The sequence below is a fragment of the Corylus avellana genome, chromosome ca9 (genome assembly GCF_901000735.1).
Source record: "Corylus avellana chromosome ca9, CavTom2PMs-1.0".
NCBI lineage: Eukaryota > Viridiplantae > Streptophyta > Magnoliopsida > Fagales > Betulaceae > Corylus > Corylus avellana.
This window is the reverse complement of record NC_081549.1, coordinates 3,934,906-3,956,363: the sequence shown is the minus strand read 5'-3', so window position 1 is coordinate 3,956,363 and position 21,458 is coordinate 3,934,906. Positions and strand designations below refer to the sequence as shown.

General features: G+C 37.2%; 2 protein-coding genes across 3 annotated transcripts; one reads left to right on the top strand and one right to left on the bottom strand.

The window, feature by feature from the left end:
- Positions 1 to 2,752: 2,752 nt before the first annotated feature.
- On the top strand, positions 2,753 to 8,485 carry LOC132192316 (eukaryotic translation initiation factor 3 subunit E). 2 transcript variants are annotated; one of them, XM_059607614.1, is made up of 9 exons: positions 2,753 to 2,912; positions 4,082 to 4,302; positions 4,412 to 4,566; positions 4,958 to 5,185; positions 5,293 to 5,414; positions 6,240 to 6,459; positions 6,963 to 7,105; positions 7,811 to 7,948; positions 8,080 to 8,485. In XM_059607614.1, the coding sequence occupies exons 2-9, from the start codon at positions 4,095 to 4,097 to the stop codon at positions 8,180 to 8,182; spliced, it is 1,317 nt and encodes a 438-aa protein (XP_059463597.1). In that variant the 5' UTR covers positions 2,753 to 2,912; positions 4,082 to 4,094; the 3' UTR covers positions 8,183 to 8,485. The 2 variants fall into 2 exon arrangements, with proteins under 2 accessions (XP_059463597.1, XP_059463596.1); XM_059607613.1 differs by having other exon boundaries at positions 4,078 to 4,302.
- A 1,658-nt stretch (positions 8,486 to 10,143) lies between these two features.
- LOC132191470 (uncharacterized) lies at positions 10,144 to 21,458 on the bottom strand. The gene is made up of 12 exons (XM_059606496.1): positions 18,245 to 21,458; positions 17,831 to 18,070; positions 17,280 to 17,409; positions 16,398 to 16,550; positions 15,999 to 16,231; positions 15,819 to 15,888; positions 13,151 to 13,357; positions 12,004 to 12,230; positions 11,804 to 11,882; positions 11,549 to 11,689; positions 10,537 to 10,819; positions 10,144 to 10,451 (listed from the first exon to the last, which is right to left on the bottom strand). Exons 1-11 carry the CDS (start codon positions 21,256 to 21,258, stop codon positions 10,646 to 10,648), a joined length of 4,668 nt encoding a protein of 1,555 aa, XP_059462479.1. The 5' UTR covers positions 21,259 to 21,458; the 3' UTR covers positions 10,144 to 10,451; positions 10,537 to 10,645.

The following is a 21,458-nucleotide window of genomic DNA, read 5'->3' as shown; positions in this document are numbered from 1 at the left end:
GGTGGTCCGGCCACCCCCTATGGCCAAGATGGGGTGGCTGGCCACCCCTTATTTTTTTATTAATTAATTTTTAATTTTTTTTTTTAATCTGAAATATTATTTTATTATTTTTTTTTTTTGTAGTGGCGTAGATGTCTTATTTGTGGCTTTAAGATTTCTAAAAAGAAATTTCGGCCATGAACTAGATATTCTCTAGTCCATTATGGATTGGAAAGGATCCTATTCCCTCAAAATGTGTTTGTAAAACACGTAAACTACAACAATCTTCCGCATCTTATAAACATTGGAATAGAAGAAGATTCAAAGCATGCATTGATGTCGCACCCGAAGGTTTTAACAGCACATAAAATAAATAAGTAAGAACTTAATGAATCGTAGTAGAGTTAAACTTTTTTAACCAAATTCACAAGTTGACCAAACTTATCACTCACATAACTTCATCCACGTTTGGGTTGTTCTATAGCTGGTTGGTGCCTTATACAAGCTACACGCCCCTGAGTTTTATAAGTGCACTAAAGACACTCCCTAGTCTCATAGGAGACAATACCACATGTACTCTTACATAGGTGACATTCATCAGGAGTGTCTGCAGAGTACACTATATCACAACATGTATAGACTATGGACCCATTAGAAATTTTAAACTCATCATTAACCATTATGCATCTTATACTATCTTATACCATAGTGATAGACTCATCACTAATGTTCTCATCAAGATAGTAGATAAACATAGAATGACATCACCTTACCATGATCACTTGCCATTTCATTTTCCATTAAACCTGATTCATGAGATTTCCAATCATGGAAGTTAGGTATCCATCACAAATTCACAATGTCATTATTTGGGTATCACATCCCCCTCAATATTCACTCACCAGCCTTCTTGCCAATAGCTTGTCAAAGATTCACAATGTCATTATTTGGGCATCACATCCCCATCGATGTTCACTCACCAACCTTCTTACCAATAGCTTGTCAAAGATTCACAATGTCATTATTTGGGTATCACATCCCCTTCGATATTCACTCACTAGCCCTCTTGCCAATAGCTTGTCAAAGGATCTGCCAAGTTCCTTTCTTACCTCTCAGGAAAAAAAAAAAAGAAAAAAAACAAAAAAGGTTCATTTCTTACCTTAGAAAGTTCATAGACATTATACCATTATCAATAAGCCGTCTCACAACATTGTGCCTTAATTGAATATGTCGATTTTTCTTATTATAGATCTTGCTCTTAGCTCAAGCTATGGCAGCCTAGCAATCATAATAAACACGCACAAGTAAAACTAGGTTAGCATTAGGGTTGGCAATTTTGACACGATCCGTGAACCCGACACAAAGTTAACAGGTATTGAGTTTGGGCTTATCAGGTTCGGGTCTTAATCGGGTCTACCCAATTAAGACACGATTAAATTGGAGTATGGCGGGTGGTCGACACGCCAGACACATTTAATAAATGGGTCTTGCGGGTCAGCCGAGTCTCGGGTGACCCGCCATACCCATTTAATTTTTTTTTTAAAAAAAACCTATGTCTAAGTTCTAACTAAGTTAACCCTAACACTTACTGAGTCACTCACGACTTCACTTCATTGGCCTATTCCTTGTTTTTCTGTTACTTTTTCTATGTGGGTCTATATATTAAAACATTCTCTTTTAAATCATTATTTATATATTAAAACATTCTCTTTTAAAACTTTTTATTCTTCTTGGACAGTTAGGATAAATTTGACTAGTCCTTTGGCCCAAGAGATTCCTTTATTAAATTATTTTTTTTCCAATTTTGATTAAGGTTTTTTTTTTTTTTTAACGGATCGGGTCGGGTCGTGCTACCTGTTTAGCGCACTAGTCGGGTCGTGTCTACCTGATATGACCCGGTTATGCTAAACGGGTTAAGTGGGTCATGTCAGGTTACCCGGATATTTTTCGTGTTATAATCGTGTTAGACCCGCTAACCCGTTTAGCTAAACGGGTCGTGTTCGTGTCTCGGGTAATTGGGTCGCGGGTCTTAACGGGTCCTAATCGTGTCTACCCGGTTGCCTGTTTTGCCAGCCCTAGTTAGCATATTAAAGGAAAATTAATCCGTAAGCTTCTTAGACACTCAACTCCAATTTCAACATTTTCCAATGCAACTAGCTTAGCCTCGGGGCTAAGCTAGTAGCAAGATCGATCTTGCTACGCAAGTCTATTTTTTAGACTTTCAAGAGATAATCTCTCCAATCAAAGTAAACACATAGCCATTGGTAGGCTTTAACCCATCTAAATCATAAATCCAATTAACATCACAAGATCTTTCTAATATAGTATGAAAACCACATTATGACCAACTGATGTCAATTGTGCCCTTTAAGTATCTCAGCTAGAGGTGGACAGATTAACCGTTTACCGCCTATCGACTGCGATTGAACCGACACAAACTGCCTACCACTAGAAGTCGGTCAGTAATCGGTCAAGGATTTTTATACCGAAGTCGGTTTGATTCGGTTAATCGATATAACTATTTTTTTTTTATCGGTTAAGTAATTAACCGATAAGAAATTTTTTTTTGGTAGAACTTATGTATGGTGGATTCTTGTTGTGTTAATTGATGGGCCAATTTTTTTTTTTTTTTTTTTTGTTCAATAAGCTATTTTACCCCAAAAAAGTAATTTGGGCCCCAAACCAATCATTTTTTAGCCCAATTTTTACCCCAAACGGTGCGTTTTTCTTTACCTAAACGTTGCGTTTTGCAAAAAAAAAAAAAGAAGCCATCTTCCCATCTTCCTTCTTCAAGCTTCGTGACCTATCTAGTATCTCCTTACCACCAAACACCAACAGTTTCAGAAGAAGGAAAACGTTGGCGGCTGAGCGTAAATTCCTTGATGAACGTCTGAGGGTGGGCGACGAGGGCATCCAGAAAATTTATACAGCAGGTAAGCGGAATTTTTGGGAGGTGAGGGGGGCATTTGACCTCCCTCCGCCCCTGATTATCACATAAAATCAATGTGTATTAAATCTTGTAATTCGGTTTATCTTAATTTATTTATTTACATGGCTTCTTAGTGATTCTGGTCTCAACACATACTTCACATGGCTTATCTAGTGAATTAGTAATTTGGATTTCTTTCACTTTCTAAATGTAGCCAAGATTTGCATGTTCAAGTTGTATATAGTTAAGAAATCAGAAAGTATGATTTAGAAAGAAAAAAATTCCACTTTACATCTGAAAAAATACTAACAACAATGATCATATAAGCCCTAAACCGATTTATTTTAAAACTTCCAAGTTATAGAGAAAAGCTAATCAAACCGCACTGTGAACAATTCTAAGTCTAATGTATTGTCCATTTGGGGTAGCGAAATCACCCTCAAATATGCTCAGAGGGGGTGGTTTGGCCACCTCCCATTTGGATGGCTTGACTACTCTTTTTTAGTTTTAGTTTTTAGTTTTTAGTTTTTAGTTTTTTTAAATTTTAATTGTTATATTCTATATTTTTTATTATGGGTGACATATGTAGTAATATGATTGATGCTGAAGTGAGCATTTGACGGTTTATATAAATTTTTTTTGACGGAAGTTGAATGTAAGGACCTTTTTGTTCTTTTAAATATGACATGGCTAATTACAAATCAGCACAACCACAAAGATTAATCTTACATTTGTCCCTTTTAGTTAAGCTAAGCTCGAACAACCATCTAAAGTGTTGTTCAATTCAACTCAATCCTTATGTATGTTTTCCTATAATTTGAAAAGTCTTCCAATTGTTTATCTTTAAAATAACTGTTGGTATTACTAATATATGAAAGCCCAATAAAACACCCATAAAAAACATTGGTATATATATAGCTAAATGTCATTCTCATGTTTTTATTTTTTTGTTGGTCTTGTAGCTTTTAAAATATCAAAATCTAATAGTAATTTATCACAAATTTAATGATATTTTAAAAGACACATCAGTTTTGAAATAACACAAAAGGAACATAAAAAGGACTTGTAGAATTACTCCATATATAAATATATACACGTGTGTGTTTGCTCATGATAGATAACTAAAACTTGTAAAGTTAGAACTCACAATTCGGTTTGTAAAACCTTAGCAAGAGAGAGCAAAGGCATGGCGAGCTATGACCTCACTCCGCGGATTGCGCCGCACTTGGACCGGCACCTAGTGTTCCCGATATTAGAGTTTCTCCAGGAGCGCCGTCTTCACGAGGACGAGCAGATCCTCAAGTCGAAGATCGAGCTTCTCAACAAGACCAACATGGTCGACTACGCTATGGATATCCACAAGAGTCTCTATCATGCTGAAGAGGTCCCCCAAGGTCTCTTCCTGTTCTTCTCTATAGGAATTTTTGGTATCTATTTATATGAGTATATGGTCGTCTGGTTCTTAGAGGTTTGTGTTTGTGTGTGTGATTTCAATCTGCGTAGATATGGTGGACAGGAGGGCGGAGGTGGTGGGGAGGCTCAAGGCGCTTGAGGAGGCGGCTGCACCTCTTGTCACTTTTTTGCAGAACCCAAATGCAGTGCAGGAGCTAAGATCTGATAAGCAGTACAATCTCCAAATGCTCAGTGAACGATACCAGGTCTAATCTAATTGATTCGTTATTTATTTATTTTTAAGGAGGTTTTGGTTGTGGGTTTAACATTCTTATTAGTAGTATTGGATTCGATGGGATGTTTGGTTATATTTGTTTAGTATTTGGGTCTAATGGAAATATTTTATTTTGTGGGTAATTGAAGTGTGTTGACAAGTGGTGCATTGCGTATGTTGGAAAATTAGAAATTATGTGCAAAATGAATGAGAGATATCGGTGAACTGTTGTGAAATTGGCCAAAGATATTTTAGATGCATTGTATTAGTTTGGCACCTAGAACATTGAACATTCCCCTCTTCTGCTTGAATTTTTTTTTTTTTTTAATAGGTCCCACTTCTGCTTGAATTTTAACCTATGGTTGATGATTTTTTCTTACCAGATTGGAACAGAGCAGATAGAGGCTTTATATCAGTACGCCAAATTTCAGTTTGAATGTGGAAACTACTCTGGTGCTGCTGATTATCTGTATCAGTATAGGGCTTTATGCACAAATAGTGAGAGGAGTCTGAGTGCATTGTGGGGAAAGCTTGCAGCTGAGATTTTAATGCAAAATTGGGATATTGCTCTTGAAGAGCTTAATCGGTTGAAAGAGATAATTGACTCAAAGGTTTTTTTTTTTTTTTTTCATATTCCACTTCTTCATGGTATGCACTCAGTTTTTTTAATGTTTCAGTGAAGATATGTTTAGCAATGGTGATTTTTTTTTTCTTGCAGAATTTTGCATCACCAATGAATCAGGTGCAAAGTAGAATATGGTTAATGCACTGGGGTCTATTCATCTTTTTCAACCATGACAATGGAAGAACACAGATCATTGACCTGTTTAATCAGGATAAGTATGCCTTCTGGACTTGACAGTTTCTATTCTATTTAGCTGGTTTTGAAAAATTGCTTGCTTTATAGTACCCAACTCTAATTTTTGTTAAATACTCCCCCTGCTAGTCCCCCAAACTATGAACTTTGAAGATTGTCAATATCCCTATAATAATTCAATCATCGCTTTGGCTCTTTGTAAATTGTAATACCCTATTATTTTCTCAATCCTTATCATCGCCTGTATGTAATTCATAAAACAAGTCTGTGTTATTTTGTTCATTATCTTCTTACTTTTCTCTAGTCTTTCTTTTGGATTTGCTTGTTTTTTCCAGTTAGACAACTTGGGATCACAATTATGGAAAAAGAAAAAAACACAGTACTGGCTTTGCTATAGAATATGGTTATTTATTTTCTATCTTTTCTTCCATCTTATGATCAGTTATTTGACATTTGTACTTCCTGCTTAATACATGCCTAGTTTATAGTGGAATATCAACTTCTGAAAAATATGGAGTTTAAGCAGTTGGATCTCTATAAGTGCCTTGCTTTTTTTCTTTTGGTTCACATGGCTTGACAGTCATAAGTGGAGAACCAACAGATATGATTTCACCTAGGATGTTGCATGGTTGGTCAAGGATAATCTTTGGCATTAGTTTTATGCTTCCCAATTGAGAGCTTCTAACATGCACATTTTGCATCGGCTGATGCTTAAGAACTTATGCTTTTGGTTTGATTTTCAGTTTCTATTCCACCCTTTGCATATTTGTCGACTTTTGTTGTATATCTGCTAAATTCAGATTTTTTCATTAAGCCTAATCTAAGAATATGGGATGTTCTTATGTCAGGTATCTTAATGCCATTCAAACAAGTGCTCCCCATCTTTTACGCTACTTAGCCACTGCATTCATTGTCAACAAAAGGAGGAGACCTCAATTCAAAGAATTTATAAAGGTTATTCAGCAAGAGCAACACTCTTACAAAGATCCCATTACAGAATTTTTAGCATGTGTGTATGTCAATTATGACTTTGATGGGGCTCAAAAGAAGATGAAGGAGTGTGAAGAAGTAAGTTTCCTATACCTTAATTTTCAAGAAAAATAAAAGTAAGGCATTTCCCATACCTTGAGTGGCTGGGTTTGCCCAATGAGAATGTAAGGATCAAATTTTTTATTTTTGGTGTTTATTTGGGACTTCCAGGCTATTTTTGGATATTTTTAATTTTTCTGAAGTTGTCCCTTAGAAGTATGCAGGTCAAAATCTTCTTTTAAGTGTACCTGTATTGCTACTTGAAAGTAGTTAGTTGTAAGACTAATATCACTTTTGCAAACTCTCTAACATTTCTCAAAGTTGATCTCATTTATACTGTCAGATCACATTTTGACTTCTGAACTGACTTTTCATAATCAAAGGTGTACAATGTTTGTGAACAAAATTTTTGTAAGAGTAGCATTACTCTAGTAGTAATACCATGAATAGCATCTCGTATCCCTTCCCTTGAATAGCATTACTTGGTAATATTTTAGTTATAGCTTAGGTTTAAATTATGCTAACCCATTATGACAATGTAGGTAATATTGAATGATCCCTTCCTTGGCAAACGAGTTGAAGAAGGAAACTTTTCTACTGTACCACTACGAGATGAGTTCCTTGAAAATGCACGCCTATTTATCTTTGAGACCTACTGCCGAATACATCAGCGAATTGACATGGCGTATGTACCTGCTCTTTGATATTGTATTCTGCAGTATCATATATGGAAATATAAACTTTTTTACATATTAAAAATATTTTAATTGTTTTTGGGGAAGGGGTTTGAAATATATCCCAGCAATCTTGCTTCTTCCTTTTTTGTTGATGTCTTATCTTTATCTTTTACACAATTGTTGACATCAGGTCATTCTTTACATGTCGAGTTTTCTGAAAAGGCTTCCAGCTTCTGATGGATTTTGCAGAGGAAATTCACTTCCAAATCAGATTTAGAGAAATGAAAATATAGAATATGAGTGATGAATCTATTAACTGAAACGCATTAATTCTATGTTAAAAAGTTAACTTCCAAACTAGATTTTGAGAAATGAGAATTTATATAATCTGAGTAATGAGTTATTTAACTGAAACACATCAAATCTATGTTGAGCTCCTCTTTTGAGATGACTTTAAAATGAACTTTGACTGTAGAATTTGCTCGATGTGTATTTGTTTGGATCACATATTAGAATTGCGACATTAATGGCTTCTCACCACTGAAGCTCTGTTTGAGTTGTTAAAAGTATATTTGATTAAGATGTTTATGGTTGGCTTACTTTGCAAAGATGTCTGAAATTGTCACTTTTCTTGCATTTTGTGGCATTACTGAATCCATCATCAAGAGCATACCAATTGTGTTGAATTTGAATTGAGATTGCTTTTGTGGCAGAGTGCTTGCTGACAAATTGAATTTGAATTATGAGGAGGCTGAGAGATGGATTGTGAATCTGATCCGGGGCTCAAAGCTTGATGCCAAGATTGATTCACACTTGGGAACTGTCATTATGGAACCCAATCATCCCAACGTGTAAGTGCTAGATATTTAAAATTGATACATAATTATCCTTAATGTAGCGTTTTCTCAAGTTTTTTCTACTCAAATTTGTTCCCTCATCATTCTTTCTTGACCTGCCTCTTAAATTAATTTTCACATCTCAGGTATGAGCAGCTAATAGACCACACAAAGGCGCTTTCAGGACGCACTTACAAGTTAGTCAGTCAACTCCTGGAACATGCACAGGCAGCACAGCCTGCACGTTAAGTTTGGTAGTGAAGTTTCAAATAAGTTATTTCATCATTTCCCTAGTTATCCAGATTTCCTTTCCTTTGGGTTGAGTGAATGATTCAAATTACTCCGCGTTAACGACTAGATTATCAATTCTGGCAAGATAATTATATGTTTTTGTTCCCAAGGCCTGCTGTTAACTTGTTCAGATTTGAAGAGATGTTGCTCTTTTTCTATACTTTCTTCAGTTATGACAATGGAAAACTGCTGGACCCAATTTTCTGCCTGCCTAGTTGTCCGACTATAATCCAAATGAAAGTATGTTCGGTATTATGTCAACTGGAATCTGTGATTAATTGGTTAATTCGCATTTTGTTCTTATGAATAGATAATAGAGAAAATTACATTGGATCTACGATGATGTTTCTCGAAATTATTTTTTTTGCTTGTTTTTGGAAAAGACACCCGTAGTGTTACGTACATCAGCTTCTCTTCTTCTGCTTATATAAATAAAACATATTATTTTGCTACAATGGTTGCCTACCTTTGGATAAGTACTGTAACAAAATGTTCTCTATTTTATTTTTTTCCCAATAACACGAGCCTTTATTTTATTGTTCTCCCTCTCTCCATCTTTTGCTTCCCTGTTCCGGACGTCCACAGAGAGAGGACGAAGAAATTCTGCTAAAGGTTGGATTCTTGAGATTTTTCGTGTTCTTGAGAAACCATTAATGTGAGAAACCTGGTAGACAAGTTTTTTCTCCAAGCTAGATTGGAGAAAATTCTTTCAATTCCTTATTTATTTATTTATTTTTGTTTGACATGTCCGCACAAGAGAGGGAGGAGGATTCGAACTAGCGATTTTTGCTTCATTAGGTGTGATCTCAGTCGATTGTGCTGATTCTTAGGGACCAATCCTTTTTTTATTAAACAATAGAAATGGACAATTTTCTTCAAAATTTCCTTCAAACCCATTAAATTGACATTTGTTTTTAAAATGCACGTGAGAATCACATGTTATAAAAATATATATTAGTTTAATAGAGCGTGTTGGAGAAATTTTCTCCAATCCAGTTTAGAGGAAAATTATGTCCGTAAGAAAAATCCATCTCATAATCTACATGATCTGCCACATAATTCCAATGCCATGGGAGCAATAGTGCTAAGGCCACCATAGCCACCGTTTTTTTTTTTTTTTTTAAAGCAAATTGGGAAAAGGGCTACAAGGATCAAAATACCGAAAACAGAGTAAGCTCCTGAACAACAGGCTAAAAACAAAAATTACAGTGCAAATAATACAATACCTAGCCACCAGTTGCTAGACCACCAACGAGGCAACGATCCTCCCTCGCGTCAAAACTGTACTATTTATCACCAATGGCTTTCTTCTTACTCTAAAAAATTGTTTTTCGTCAATAGGTATATTAGAAACGCCCTTCACGCAATATATATATATATATATATATATATATATATATATATCAGATAGGTATGGCTGCTTCTCGGCAAAGAGGCTTTCAAGATCAAAATTCCTTTCAATTATTCGAACAACCTTACAAACAGTGAAATTGCAAAACCCACTTGTTTGAGATAAGTAAATCCTACAACCCCTCGCACAATTCAGATAGCCAAATTGCAAAGAATCTTTCTCCCAAAACTTGAACCTAATCAAAATTTACCAGCCAACTCAGATAATTCTCAGGTTCTTACTAGCAACATTTTATAAGATCATCTTTCAAAAAGCATCCCCAAATCTAAGGCAAAGGGTACATGAACAAGGAATTTGGATCGTCTCCAGGTCAACTAAGGGATCCAATTAGTATTATTTTAAGGGTAAAATTGTTCAAGAAATTGAAAAGACAATTTTGCCCTTATAAATATAACCAACTGGATTCCCTCATCCTTGTCCCATGACAAGACGGCAAAAATAATCATAAAATTCGATATTCATCATTTTGTTTCTTATCATGCATTCCCAAAAGATGAAAGCTTTAAGGTTACAACAACTAAGCATGCATCTTCTTCTATAAATAAGCATCTGTAACATTTGTAAGTACGACACAAAAGATTACAATTTCATATGGACTCCTGTTTCTCTGTCAAAATTGATGAAATACCACATAGCTCCAACTTCCTCCATAATTAGCACTGGTTGAAGGGCATTGATGAAGTGTCAAGGCATTTTCCTTTTCAAAGTAGTAAATTACATGTATGAATGTCGCCAGCATATCGGGACCAAAACTCCCTGTGCTTTCTGATTATTCCTTGCGACTCTTTAGATTATATAGAATCCTAAAGTGCAAAACTGCAAAATGCACATAACACTTATCTCTCTTAGACCAATGGGCACAGTCACTTCTAACAAAGTGCATTATTCATCTGTTAAATACCTGACTAGATCAGTAGCCAGTCATTTCCATAGATCCTTTGTGTAACTTGGGCCAGCTGTAAGCTGCCATGACCCAGTCAGTTGAAAAATATGCCTCTTGCAGTTCATTCTCACCATCGAAAATTTGAATTTCCATATGTCTTCCAATTCTCCTGCCAGTTTCGTCTGTTGCTGCTTCTTTGAAATGGGGAGCTGTGAAAATCTGAAGTTCTTCTATAGTTGCTGCTTCTGTGGCTTTCCTTTGGGGCTTTCCTCATATCCTCTTCAAGATCATATTCTGAGCGCTGTTAACAGAAAGATTAAATTTATCAATATCCATCACCATAGATGTCCAAAAGAAGAGATTTTTGGTGTCATAATCACACTGATCAAATGATTTTGCCCTTCAGACTTGAAAGTTTTCCCAACCACTATTCGACAAAAAATTATTTCTGCTTTAGAAACACAGGATGGTACTAACTGTCCTGTTATTCAAGAGCTTCTACTTAGAAAGTATATAGATTACATGTCACAGGGAATAAATGGGTCTGCTTACGTGTGCCCACGGTAGATTTGAATTGAGGTTTAACTTTTAAGCGGTCATATTAATGTCTATCCTTAATTTTTTAATAGAAAATGAAAGAATACATAAATATACAAACAAACAAACGCACACACATGTCAAGCAAAACATGTAACAAGGATGGAATCGCTGTAGTCCTGAATAGAAATAATGCTGGAAATAATTTTTTTTGATAACGAGAAACCTCTAAGGCAGGACCACTTCGTGTACCCACCCCTGATAGGTAAGCCTCGGACCCATGTAAAGAGCCCCCTCCACACGGATTAGGTGGGGCCGGCCTCAAAGAATTGTTTGCACTCAAGGGGATTCAAACCTTAGACCTCATGGACTACCACAAAGACCAAGGCTCTTACCACTTGAGCCAACCTCTTGGGATTAATAATGCTGGAAATATATAGTGCAATAAAGCATAAAAACTTCTCAAGTTTTGATCATCATGTGGGTGGCAAACCTTAGTGGGGTCTGAAAGTACTGCATATGCCTCTCCAATCATTTTAAAAAGCCTATCAGCATCCTTGTTAACCTCCTGGGAGATTTCCTTCCAGAGTTGCCCCTCATCTCCACTTTCACTTCTTGCCAGGAACTGGCCAGCCTAAAACCCACCAAAAATATAATCCAAGATTATGAAAAACCTCCTAAGATGAGTAAAAAGTATGGAATTCAAATAATTATTAAACTATTATGAAGATCACAAAAAGCTTTAAACCTTGTCTGGATGATGTTTGAGAGCTGCCTTTCGGTATGCCTTCTTGATATCAGATGCTGAGTCAGACGGTTTAATTCCCCTGGCATTTGAGATTTTCAAGTAATAAATAACTTAGAAGCTTGAAACATGCAATTACTACACAGCAAAACGATTATTAAGCTCCTAAGTTCTGAAGGCTCCAAATGAAATGAAAAACTTACAAAATCAGATAGAAATCCAAGGGAATATCCTTTTTAGCTTCTTCTTCCATCAAAGGCAGACGCCGTTGAGCTTGCCTTAATTCTCTTATGCTGCTACCTGGTGTGCCAGACTGTTTGGCTTTCTCACTAGATTGATCTTGAAGAATGGATAGTAGTCGCTGGAGGTCACTAGCTGCTTGTCTGTAATCTCGGATCATCTCATGTAGGGTGGCTCTTCTAGAAACAGCCTGCATAATAGGAGGTGCTCAGGCACAAAAATAATGACAAAGAACTAACTAATGTGAAAAAAACTATTTGACAATACAGTTATAAACTAACTTTTACAAGAACAAGAAATCATAAATACGGCACAATCATTAAAATTAAGTAGGACAGTATGACCACTTAGAAAAGAATGTTACATGCTAGGATGGGTATGGGACATGACTTGCACATCAAATCTACAACTTGATGCTGAATTAAGATTGGGTGAAAACAAAAGTCAAGACACGAAACAAACAACTTCAAAATAATAACTTCATGTTTCATGTATTGCATTTTTTTTTTGTCTTCTAGTTAAGAAGATAAACTAATATTGCAATGGATGGAGGGTAAAATTTAACAGAGAAGTCAGAGTCTGTAGAAAATGTCACAATAAGATAAATACAAATGACATGGAAGCACTATGAAGGGAATGAATTTCCTTGAAATCAGTAGGCCTGAGGCCCTAAGCCTACTCTTTTAGCCGGACATTCCTTTCTCATATGGGCAATGTCTGAAGAGAGAAGTTATAGAACATCAACAATGAATGCTATACGAAACAAAAAGATTCAAATGTGGTTAATTGTGCAATCCTCTAAAAGTATGTTTGGGAGTTCATAAAGGAATGGAAGACTAAAATGAAGACGGGAAAGGAAAGGAACAGAAACGATTATTAAGCTCCTCTCAATTGTACAGGTGTCTGTAATGTACTAGGGCCTACAGCTTATTATTAATCAGTAGTCCAAAAAGACAAAAATAAATAAACAAAAAGGCCAACTAAATCAAAAAGATGCAGTCGAGAATTCTTTTCATTTCATTAAAGAAAGTAATCAAAACAAAAAGAAAAAAAAAAAAAAAAAATTATACATGTGCTAGCCTGCCACAGAATACGCATTCAAAGGCATACCTTAGCATAATTTCCATCAAGCGCTATGGCAAGACTGCAATCTGCAATAGCATCAGAAGTTTGGCCCAAAGCTTGGTGTGCTGCAGCACGATTGCAGAGACAGATTGCAGCAAAAGGACGTGATTCAACATTGCTAGATAAAGCAATGGTATAGTGCTCTACTGCCTCAGTATACTTCCTGGATCGAAATGCTTCATTCCCGGCATTCTGTTAGTTTCAACAATCATAAAATGAATGGATGTTAGTCTCAAGAATTCTCAAGCAAATGAATAAATGCAGCAGGAAGAATGCAAATTCATAAATAATTGATCCATGTGATACAAAATTCATTTACCAATAAAATGTCTGAGCAAATCAAGAGCCACGACACAAAAAGGAAGATAGTAATCCATTCAATCCTATACATACATTATATATACAAGCACGAACTCCTTAATGCGAAGATTGATTGACAAAAATACCCTAGATGATAGCGAAAGAGTCAATTCTTTAAATAGGAGATGTGTTTCCATATGGGTCTAAGATCAGGTTTTGGCAAGATGTTTGGTGAGGTGATCAGACCTTGAAGGCATCTTTCCCGGTGTTGTTTAATATAGCTCATTTTAAGGAGGCTTTGATGGCAAACCATATGTTTCTAATGAATATATCACTTTCATCAAACCAGTGCATGATTGATAGGTGGAGATGGTATTTTCCTTCTTTAATCTATTGTATTCATTCAGGATGAGTCCAGGTGGTGAGGATAGAATCTATTTGACCCCTTCCAAATGGTGATCGTTCGAGGTTAGTTCTTTGTTATCTTGCGCTTAGCCCTCCTGCTGGCTCTCTTTTTCCTTGGAAGAGCATTCGGAGAAACAAGGCCCCTCCAAGAGTGGCTTTCTTTGTTTGGACAGCAACATTATGAGAGATTTTGACCCTGGATTAGCTGAGGAAGTTCTTGTTATCTTGCGCTTAGCCCTCCTGCAGGGCTCTCCTTTTCTTTAGAAGAGCATTTGGAGAAACAAGGCCCCTCCAAGAATGGCTCTCTTTGTTTGGACAACAACATTAGAAAAGATTTTGACCTTAGATAACTTGAGGAAGAGCCACGTCATTGTGATAGGCTGATGTTGCATGTGCAATAAGAGTGGGGAATCCATTGACCATCTTCTGCTTCACTGCAAGGTACCTAAAGGTTTGTGGGTATTATTAGTGTTCAATCTTTTTGGGGTAAAGTGGGACATACCTCAATGGGTGGTGGGGTTGTTGGCTAGTTGGAGGGGCAATGTGGTAGCCACCGTTGCCTAGATGTTTGAAGGATGGTTCCTCTTTGGTTGACGTGGTGCATTTGGAGAGAACACAATGCCAAAAAATTTGAAAATTCTGAGAGAACAGTAGCAGAGTTAAAATCTTCGGTGTTCAAAACTCTTTATGCGTGAATGGTTGCTCTCAACAATTCTTGCTTCTCTACTTTTCTAGAATTTCTAGATTTGTGTCTCTTCTTCTCCCTAATTGGGTGTCCCTTTTATACTCTGTCTTCTTGAGTTGCACACCTTTGTACCTTATAATACAATTGAATTTACTTATATTAAAAAAATCCATAGAATCACTTCCTCTGTTTTTCCTTCTCTCCTTATAAATATACTAGAGTAGCTGATTATTGACTCTTTGATCATAAAGAGCCTTCTGCAGTGTGAAGTGTATACTTTTCTTTTCTTTTGGGACAAGTCTTCAGCAGTCCCAAAAGGTGGGTGGTGCTCAAAGGGGGCACATGGTTGGTTGTACTCTGCCTTGCTTAGTAGTCTATGGGAGACGGAACTGTTGATTCAACACAAATCACCAATAAAAAGGACTTGGGCGCTACATAAATCAGCAAAAGCATTACCGCTCACCAGACCACAACCCGCACTATAAGCTTCTGATTTAAAGAATTGCATCTCATTACACAGGCAACAAAAATGACTTCTCATTTGCTGTGAGATCCCGAATCCCTATCATTTATAACATCATTGAATAAACAGATAAAAATTCCTCCACGACTTAAGTCCCTGACCTCAAGAAAACAAAGGAATATATTAGAAGCAAGACCATCACCAACTAGAAAACTGTTGCTTGTATTTTGCTTGCTAACAACTGTTCTGCATCATAGTCACCACACACTAGGGGGAGAATATTCTGAATGTTCTTTTTTCTAATGCTTCATTTCTTCAAGGGCTAGGATCCTAAGATTTCTACTCTTCCATCTTCTGGAAAGTGATGAGCCAATCACAGAATAAGAACTAGTCAAAACACATTGTCGACCTTGTACTCTTGTCATTATCAATCACTATTAATAATGAAACAATTTATTTGATGGGGGATATACAAGCATGTACTCACCAGTCTCCTGTTTGTATGAGCTAATGAGCTAAAGCTAATTATTACTTTTACATGATATGGTTCTTGTGTTCCTCTGGAAAAAGAAAAAGAACAAAAGGAAAACCTAAAAAGAAAAGAAGAAAAAAAATAGTTCTAGTTAATACAGTTTCCTTCATCAGTTTCATTAAGCAGCAATTGTTTTGAATCGCATGCTTCATAATTTAAGTAGCAACAGTAATGAAACACACAATAATGAAGAAATAGTAAGTATGAAGTCAAATTAAAGGAATTCAGTATCTAAGTGAGAAAATGAACATATAGAGAGATGGAATACCTTGCAGAGTAAAAGTTCACGTATAGTGACAGCTAATGATATTGACGACTCCAAATTCTTAATTCCATACCTACATAGTTAAAATAAGTATCAGAAACCTCAAAGCTAGTAAAAGAAAGAAACGTACTGATTAAATTGGAAAGTGGAAAAATAAACTGCTTCATAAAGATTGTTCATTACTTGTCTTTAATAGATCCCACTTGTTCTAGCTTCTGAAGTAAATCAAGAGCGGCCTCAAGTCTTCCCAAGTGAAAGTAGCACTTGGATATCAGGTACCACCTCCACAGTCTAACCACAGAGTAACTCTCACACCCAGAACCATCCACATCTACAGTGCTCGGTGAAGCAAAATTCTTTTCAGCAAAAGGAAGACTCTGCTCACACAGCTGAATTGCCTCTTCATACTTCCGCAACTGCAAAATCCCACCAAATAACAGAGCCAATGCTTAGACCAGAACTTGAGGCTTATAAAAAATAAACACTTAAACAAACAGCAGTTATCAACTACTGTATAATCAAATGATTGAGTGACTTGATAACAATAATAGATGAGTGCAAAAGTAATTGAGCCATACAGACCATAAACAGAGCCTCCACTTTCATTTCAAGTAATTTTTCTGAGTATAAACTGATTGACAAGGCCTCAGCAATTATTTCTAAGGCACTAAGAGCAGCATCAGAAGTTCTCTGTTCCAAAAGTTTGGCAGAACGATTTGTATGCTCGGCCACTTTCTGCAGGTAACAAAACACACATCATTAGTCAGCGCACTATTCAACCAGTAGGCACAGAAATGCAGAAAAATTCCTTGCAGAAGAAAAACATAGCATATCTCTAACAAAATAAGATTACCAAAGGATTAATCATTTAAAAAAGGAAGTGTAATGCATAGTAACGTAATCCATAAAATACAAGGCAAGCATCCTTTAAAATCTACCACTGAGTACAGCATAAATCATGAATCCTTGAGAAACATATCATTCTCCTATGACTATTCTCAATGTAGAGAACAGTAGGCCACTGAACATTTTAAAGAGGCTATTGCTGTCTGTTTGACTCTTTTCTCAACCTTTCATCTGCAATTAAGGGTCTACCTTCTGCAATGATTTCAAGCTTTCAAATACCATCCACTAAATCCTTTTCCCACTTCCCAACATTGCTAAATATCTCTTCAATCCATTTTTTCAAACCCATTTTCAAAGCATTCAATTTGCGTGCCAACACAAAACTAGGGAAACCATGGAATTTTAAATCCATTATGAAGAAAATATTGCCAAACTTAAGTCAAAAGGCAAGACCACAATACATCTTATTAAAACATTGGTAAAGATTCATCTGCAAAAAATGTGGGTATAATTAATATCCACAAATGTGGGTATAATTAATATCCACGTTCTTTTTCAAATGAGGTATCGTAACCAACAATATTGTGTTACCAATATAGCAGGAAAGAAATGTGGTACCTGAGCCTTTTGAAGACCATCAGCAGCCTCTATTATGAATTTCCGATCCAAGCAAACACCAGGGCCTGATTCCAAGCACTTATTAAAACACTGTAGTGCATCTTCCACTTCTCCAAGCATAAGGTGACAACTATGGGAACAAAAAACACATATTGAGAGGATATATACAATGCCTTCTTAAAAAATGAAGAAAGCAGAAAGGGGTACAAAAATTCAGCCCTTACATCCATCCTTCTCGTACCAAATTCAATGTTCTTATGTATAGCTAGTTTCATCGATTGTTATTTCATATCTAATTTGTTTCTACATGGTTCAAACAAGATCCAAATGATTAATTCTAACCCAAACTTGTAAATAACAACCACTCCTAACATCTTAGTATTAAATAAAATAACTATGGCCTAAAATAACTTGTGGTACATTTTGCTATGGCATATTATTCAATTGAAAGTAAATCTTTTGCTCCTAAGAAATTAGTAAATATTGCTGCATGGATCCAGAGCTATTCAAGTTGTACTCACAATTTGAAATTACACAAATCAAAGTCTTACTTTGCAGCTCTCATTTGTACTTTGAGAAAGTTGGGATCTAGTGCGGTAGCCATCACACAGTCCCCTAAAGCTTCCCTTATTCTTTCAAGACGCATTCGTGTAGTTGCACGATTGCTATAGCAGAGCAAAAGTGGTTTAAGGCAGCATCCCAATCTTTCTCTAGATGGGACAGAAATTATTCCCTGTGTGTATAAATCCTCTGCTTTAGACAGCTCCCGATTTTTATAAGCCTGGTTTCCCCTGATGCAAATCAAATAGTTGCACACATAAATAAAAAATGAATATTTTTATAAGGCAAAAAAAAATATAGATCAAAGCAGCACAACCAATTCTCAATAAAATATGATCAGAAAAATATTCGAAGTGGTTTGATATAATGAAGCAAAAACTGGTTATTCATGATGCAAGCAGCACCTGAGTCGAAACTTCTCACAGATTTCTTGAATGGCATCAGAGAAAGTGACATGTCCTTGCTTGAACTGTTCATGTGCTTCAGATTTATCCACTGTATCAAACTGTGAAGAAGTGCTAGTCGTTGGTGACAATTGGACCGAAGATGCCTGAGTGTTAACATCTGTACTAGGAGTGATAACAGATGAGTGCCGGCCAACTTTACCCCTACTTTTCTTTCTATGTTGACGCTTGGTGGTTGCTGATAAACTACCTTGTGGAGAGGATGATGAAGAAAATGTAAATAATTTCTCCTTCATAGAAACAAAATGAAACTGTGTTCCACCATTATTTTCTTGTCTCTCCATGTTTGAAGTAAAATCACTTCTAACTTCTGTTGATGTAACACCAGCACCACCGCTGCAGCAGAATTTCTCAGTTTTAGAACTAGAGCAGGTTGTTTCAGCTCCAGAAAAAGACCTTCCATCGTGATAACAAAGGTTCTCCTCGTTCTGCTCCCTAGATTTGTGACCACTTCTATTGATATCTAATCCTTCTGCAGCAGCCAAATCTTCATCTTTGGCGTCATTTGGAACTGTTGAATGCAGGGCAGAAGGTGCAAAATCAGTATCTATGTAGGAGAACTCTTCTGGAGTCAAGGAAGCTTCCCTTGTATATGGATTAGTTGCACCAGTTTCCTGATATGGAGAAAAATCCATGGGTGAGTAGCATCCGGCTGAGTCAGGGTTTTCTTGGGAACTGGATTCCTTTAGCACATGATCTTGCCCCAGCTTTTGCTTACTTAAGGATGGTGGCTTTAATTTTCCCCTCATTTTCTTTGATCTTTTATCCTTGATAGACCGACCCTTCCCTACGAATTCCACTTTTTTGTTTACTTCAGGAAACAGATTTCCTTCAAAGCAAGAAGGATCCCATTTTGGTTGGCTGAAGGCTGTAAAGGACGCCCCTGATCCATCTGGAATGCTTGCAAAACAATTCCCATCCTTATTTTCAAGTCCACCTACGAAAGGTATTTCAGAAACACTACCATTTGGTTGGCAGTCAAGATCAATTGATGAAAATGAAGATGGTGCAGCAGATGCATTCCATTGTGTATCATCATTTATTTGACCTTGAGGAAATTGGCCCATATCAAAATCCTTAATGAGACCTGCCTGAAATGCAAACTCTTTGGAACTAGAAATTCCAATAGAAGCACCAGTTGCTGAACTTTTGTTAAATGAGCCAGAAGCCTTTTCCCTTCTTTCAAACATGGAAGCAGCCCCATGATTGGCACATGAGTTCTGACCTAAATTTTTAGTCTTGTGAGTACCATCAACATTCTCAGAATCATCAATTTTCATTTTCCTCATTTCATCTGGAAGTTCAAATAAGGGACTTGTGCTACAGAAGCGTGCCACGTTACTAGTACTTCCAAATACAGATTTTCCCTTGCCTTCAACATCAGAACCCAAATCACCGACCTGAGCTTCAATGTTTTTGCAATTTCCAAAAAATTTACCATTCAACTCGATTTCACTTGGGCACTTAGCTGCCATGCATTCATTGAAACTGGATTCTTTCTTACTGCCACTTCCAAATACAAAAACTTCCTTCTCACAATTATTATTCGAGCTCCTATCACCATCGCTATCGAAGTTAACAACAGTATCTTTCACTTTGCCGGACTCTGCTCCACTTTCCACTTTCACCTTAACCCCGTCCTCAGTACCCAATTTTCCCAAAATTTGAGCAGATTCCCTCTTTTCCAAGTTCTTTGACACGGAATTAAACCAACTACCGCCAAAAACAAAACCCATATCAACACGCTTCCCGAACTCAGCTTCATTTTCAGCTTTCAACATGCCACCATTTTCACTGTCCATTACACTCGCATTTCTACTACATTCTCTCTTTCCAGAGATTGAAGTCGACCCCAATTCACTCTGATCAGCACGTTTCACAGTCACTGTTTCAGTCTCCGTATTCATTTTATCCCCATCATAATCCGGCTTTTCCGAATTCCCACCAGAACCTCCCTTTCCCAAATTCAAATTTGATGGCAGATCACTCTGAGTAACACCAAACACATAACCAACATTATCATGCTTCCCAAACTCAGTTTCAGTCTCCAATTTCATTTTCCCAGCATCCTCAGAACCCAATTTATCTACCCGTTCACCATATTCTCTCTTTACTGTGTTCGAATTTGAAGCCATATTACTCTGACCAGCACCAAACATAAAACCAAGATCGTCAAACTTCCCATACTCTAATTCAGACTCTGCTTCCACATTCCCCTCATCACCAACCACCGATTTTCCCGCATTTTCACCGGAAAGTCTCTTTTCCTCAAACGAATTCGATGCAAAACTACTCTGCTTGGCATCAAACACAAAACCCAAATTCTCAATCTTCCCAGACTCTCTTCCACTCTCAACTTTCACCTTCCCCCCATCTCCACTACTCGAATTTACCGCACTTTCACCAGTCCCTCCCACCACAGACCCCAAATTTGCATCGAAAGCACTTCGATTAGCACCAAACACAAAACCCACGCTCTCAAATTTCACAGACTGAGCATCACCAATCGAAAAGCTAAAACCCTTACAAGCACTACTACCATTACTTACCCCATTGGAACTCTCCGAAACCCAATTTAACGTGCTAGCCCCATCGCCCACTCGAGCCGAATCCGACCCGAACGGATTGGAACCCGAAACGACCTCGTTCGCCGGCGACCTCGACCTCGCCCTCGCCTGCGGACTCCCCAGCTGCCTCCTCATCTTCACCAGCCTCGGCCGCGCCCTAGAGCCCGTCCGAGCCACATTTGCAGCAAAACCAGAACCGCGATCGCACTTTGTTGCGGCATCAAAGCTCGAAGAGTTGGAACTTCCCTGATCCTCCGCGTAATCGCTCGAAGGAATCGCACCGAAAGTGAACGGATAATTGGAACTCGGATTCTGGGAAGCCGAGGAGGAGGGTGTCGGCTGTGCGGAGGCGATTGGAGACCGCATTTCCACTGCCGCCGGCGCCATTATCCGGCGACTATGGAAGCTGTGAATTAGGGTTTTTGGATATTGGGTACTTTCGCTTTCTATAAATATGAAATACTTTTTTAGGTTTTTGAATTATTGGGGGCTTACTTGGCTTGGAAGTAACATAGAGAAATAGCAAGTGAACGTTGGGGCTACCACTACCAGCTTCCAAGTTCCAAGCACAAGGGGGTTTAATTATA

Excerpts from the sequence above, each read along its gene's own strand:
- LOC132192316 (XM_059607614.1), top strand. The coding sequence starts at position 4,095 with ATGGCGAGCTATGACCTCACTCCGCGGATTGCGCCGCACTTGGACCGG. Across the intron at positions 6,460-6,962 it reads AGATGAAGGAGTGTGAAGAA|GTAATATTGAATGATCCCTT; the intron begins GTAAGTTTCCTA and ends ATGACAATGTAG. Across the intron at positions 7,106-7,810 it reads CATCAGCGAATTGACATGGC|AGTGCTTGCTGACAAATTGA; the intron begins GTATGTACCTGC and ends CTTTTGTGGCAG.
- LOC132191470 (XM_059606496.1), bottom strand. The coding sequence starts at position 21,258 with ATGGCGCCGGCGGCAGTGGAAATGCGGTCTCCAATCGCCTCCGCACAG. Across the intron at positions 15,889-15,998 it reads GTGGGATCTATTAAAGACAA|GTATGGAATTAAGAATTTGG; the intron begins GTAATGAACAAT and ends TTAACTATGTAG. Across the intron at positions 13,358-15,818 it reads GTGAACTTTTACTCTGCAAG|AATGCCGGGAATGAAGCATT; the intron begins GTATTCCATCTC and ends TGAAACTAACAG.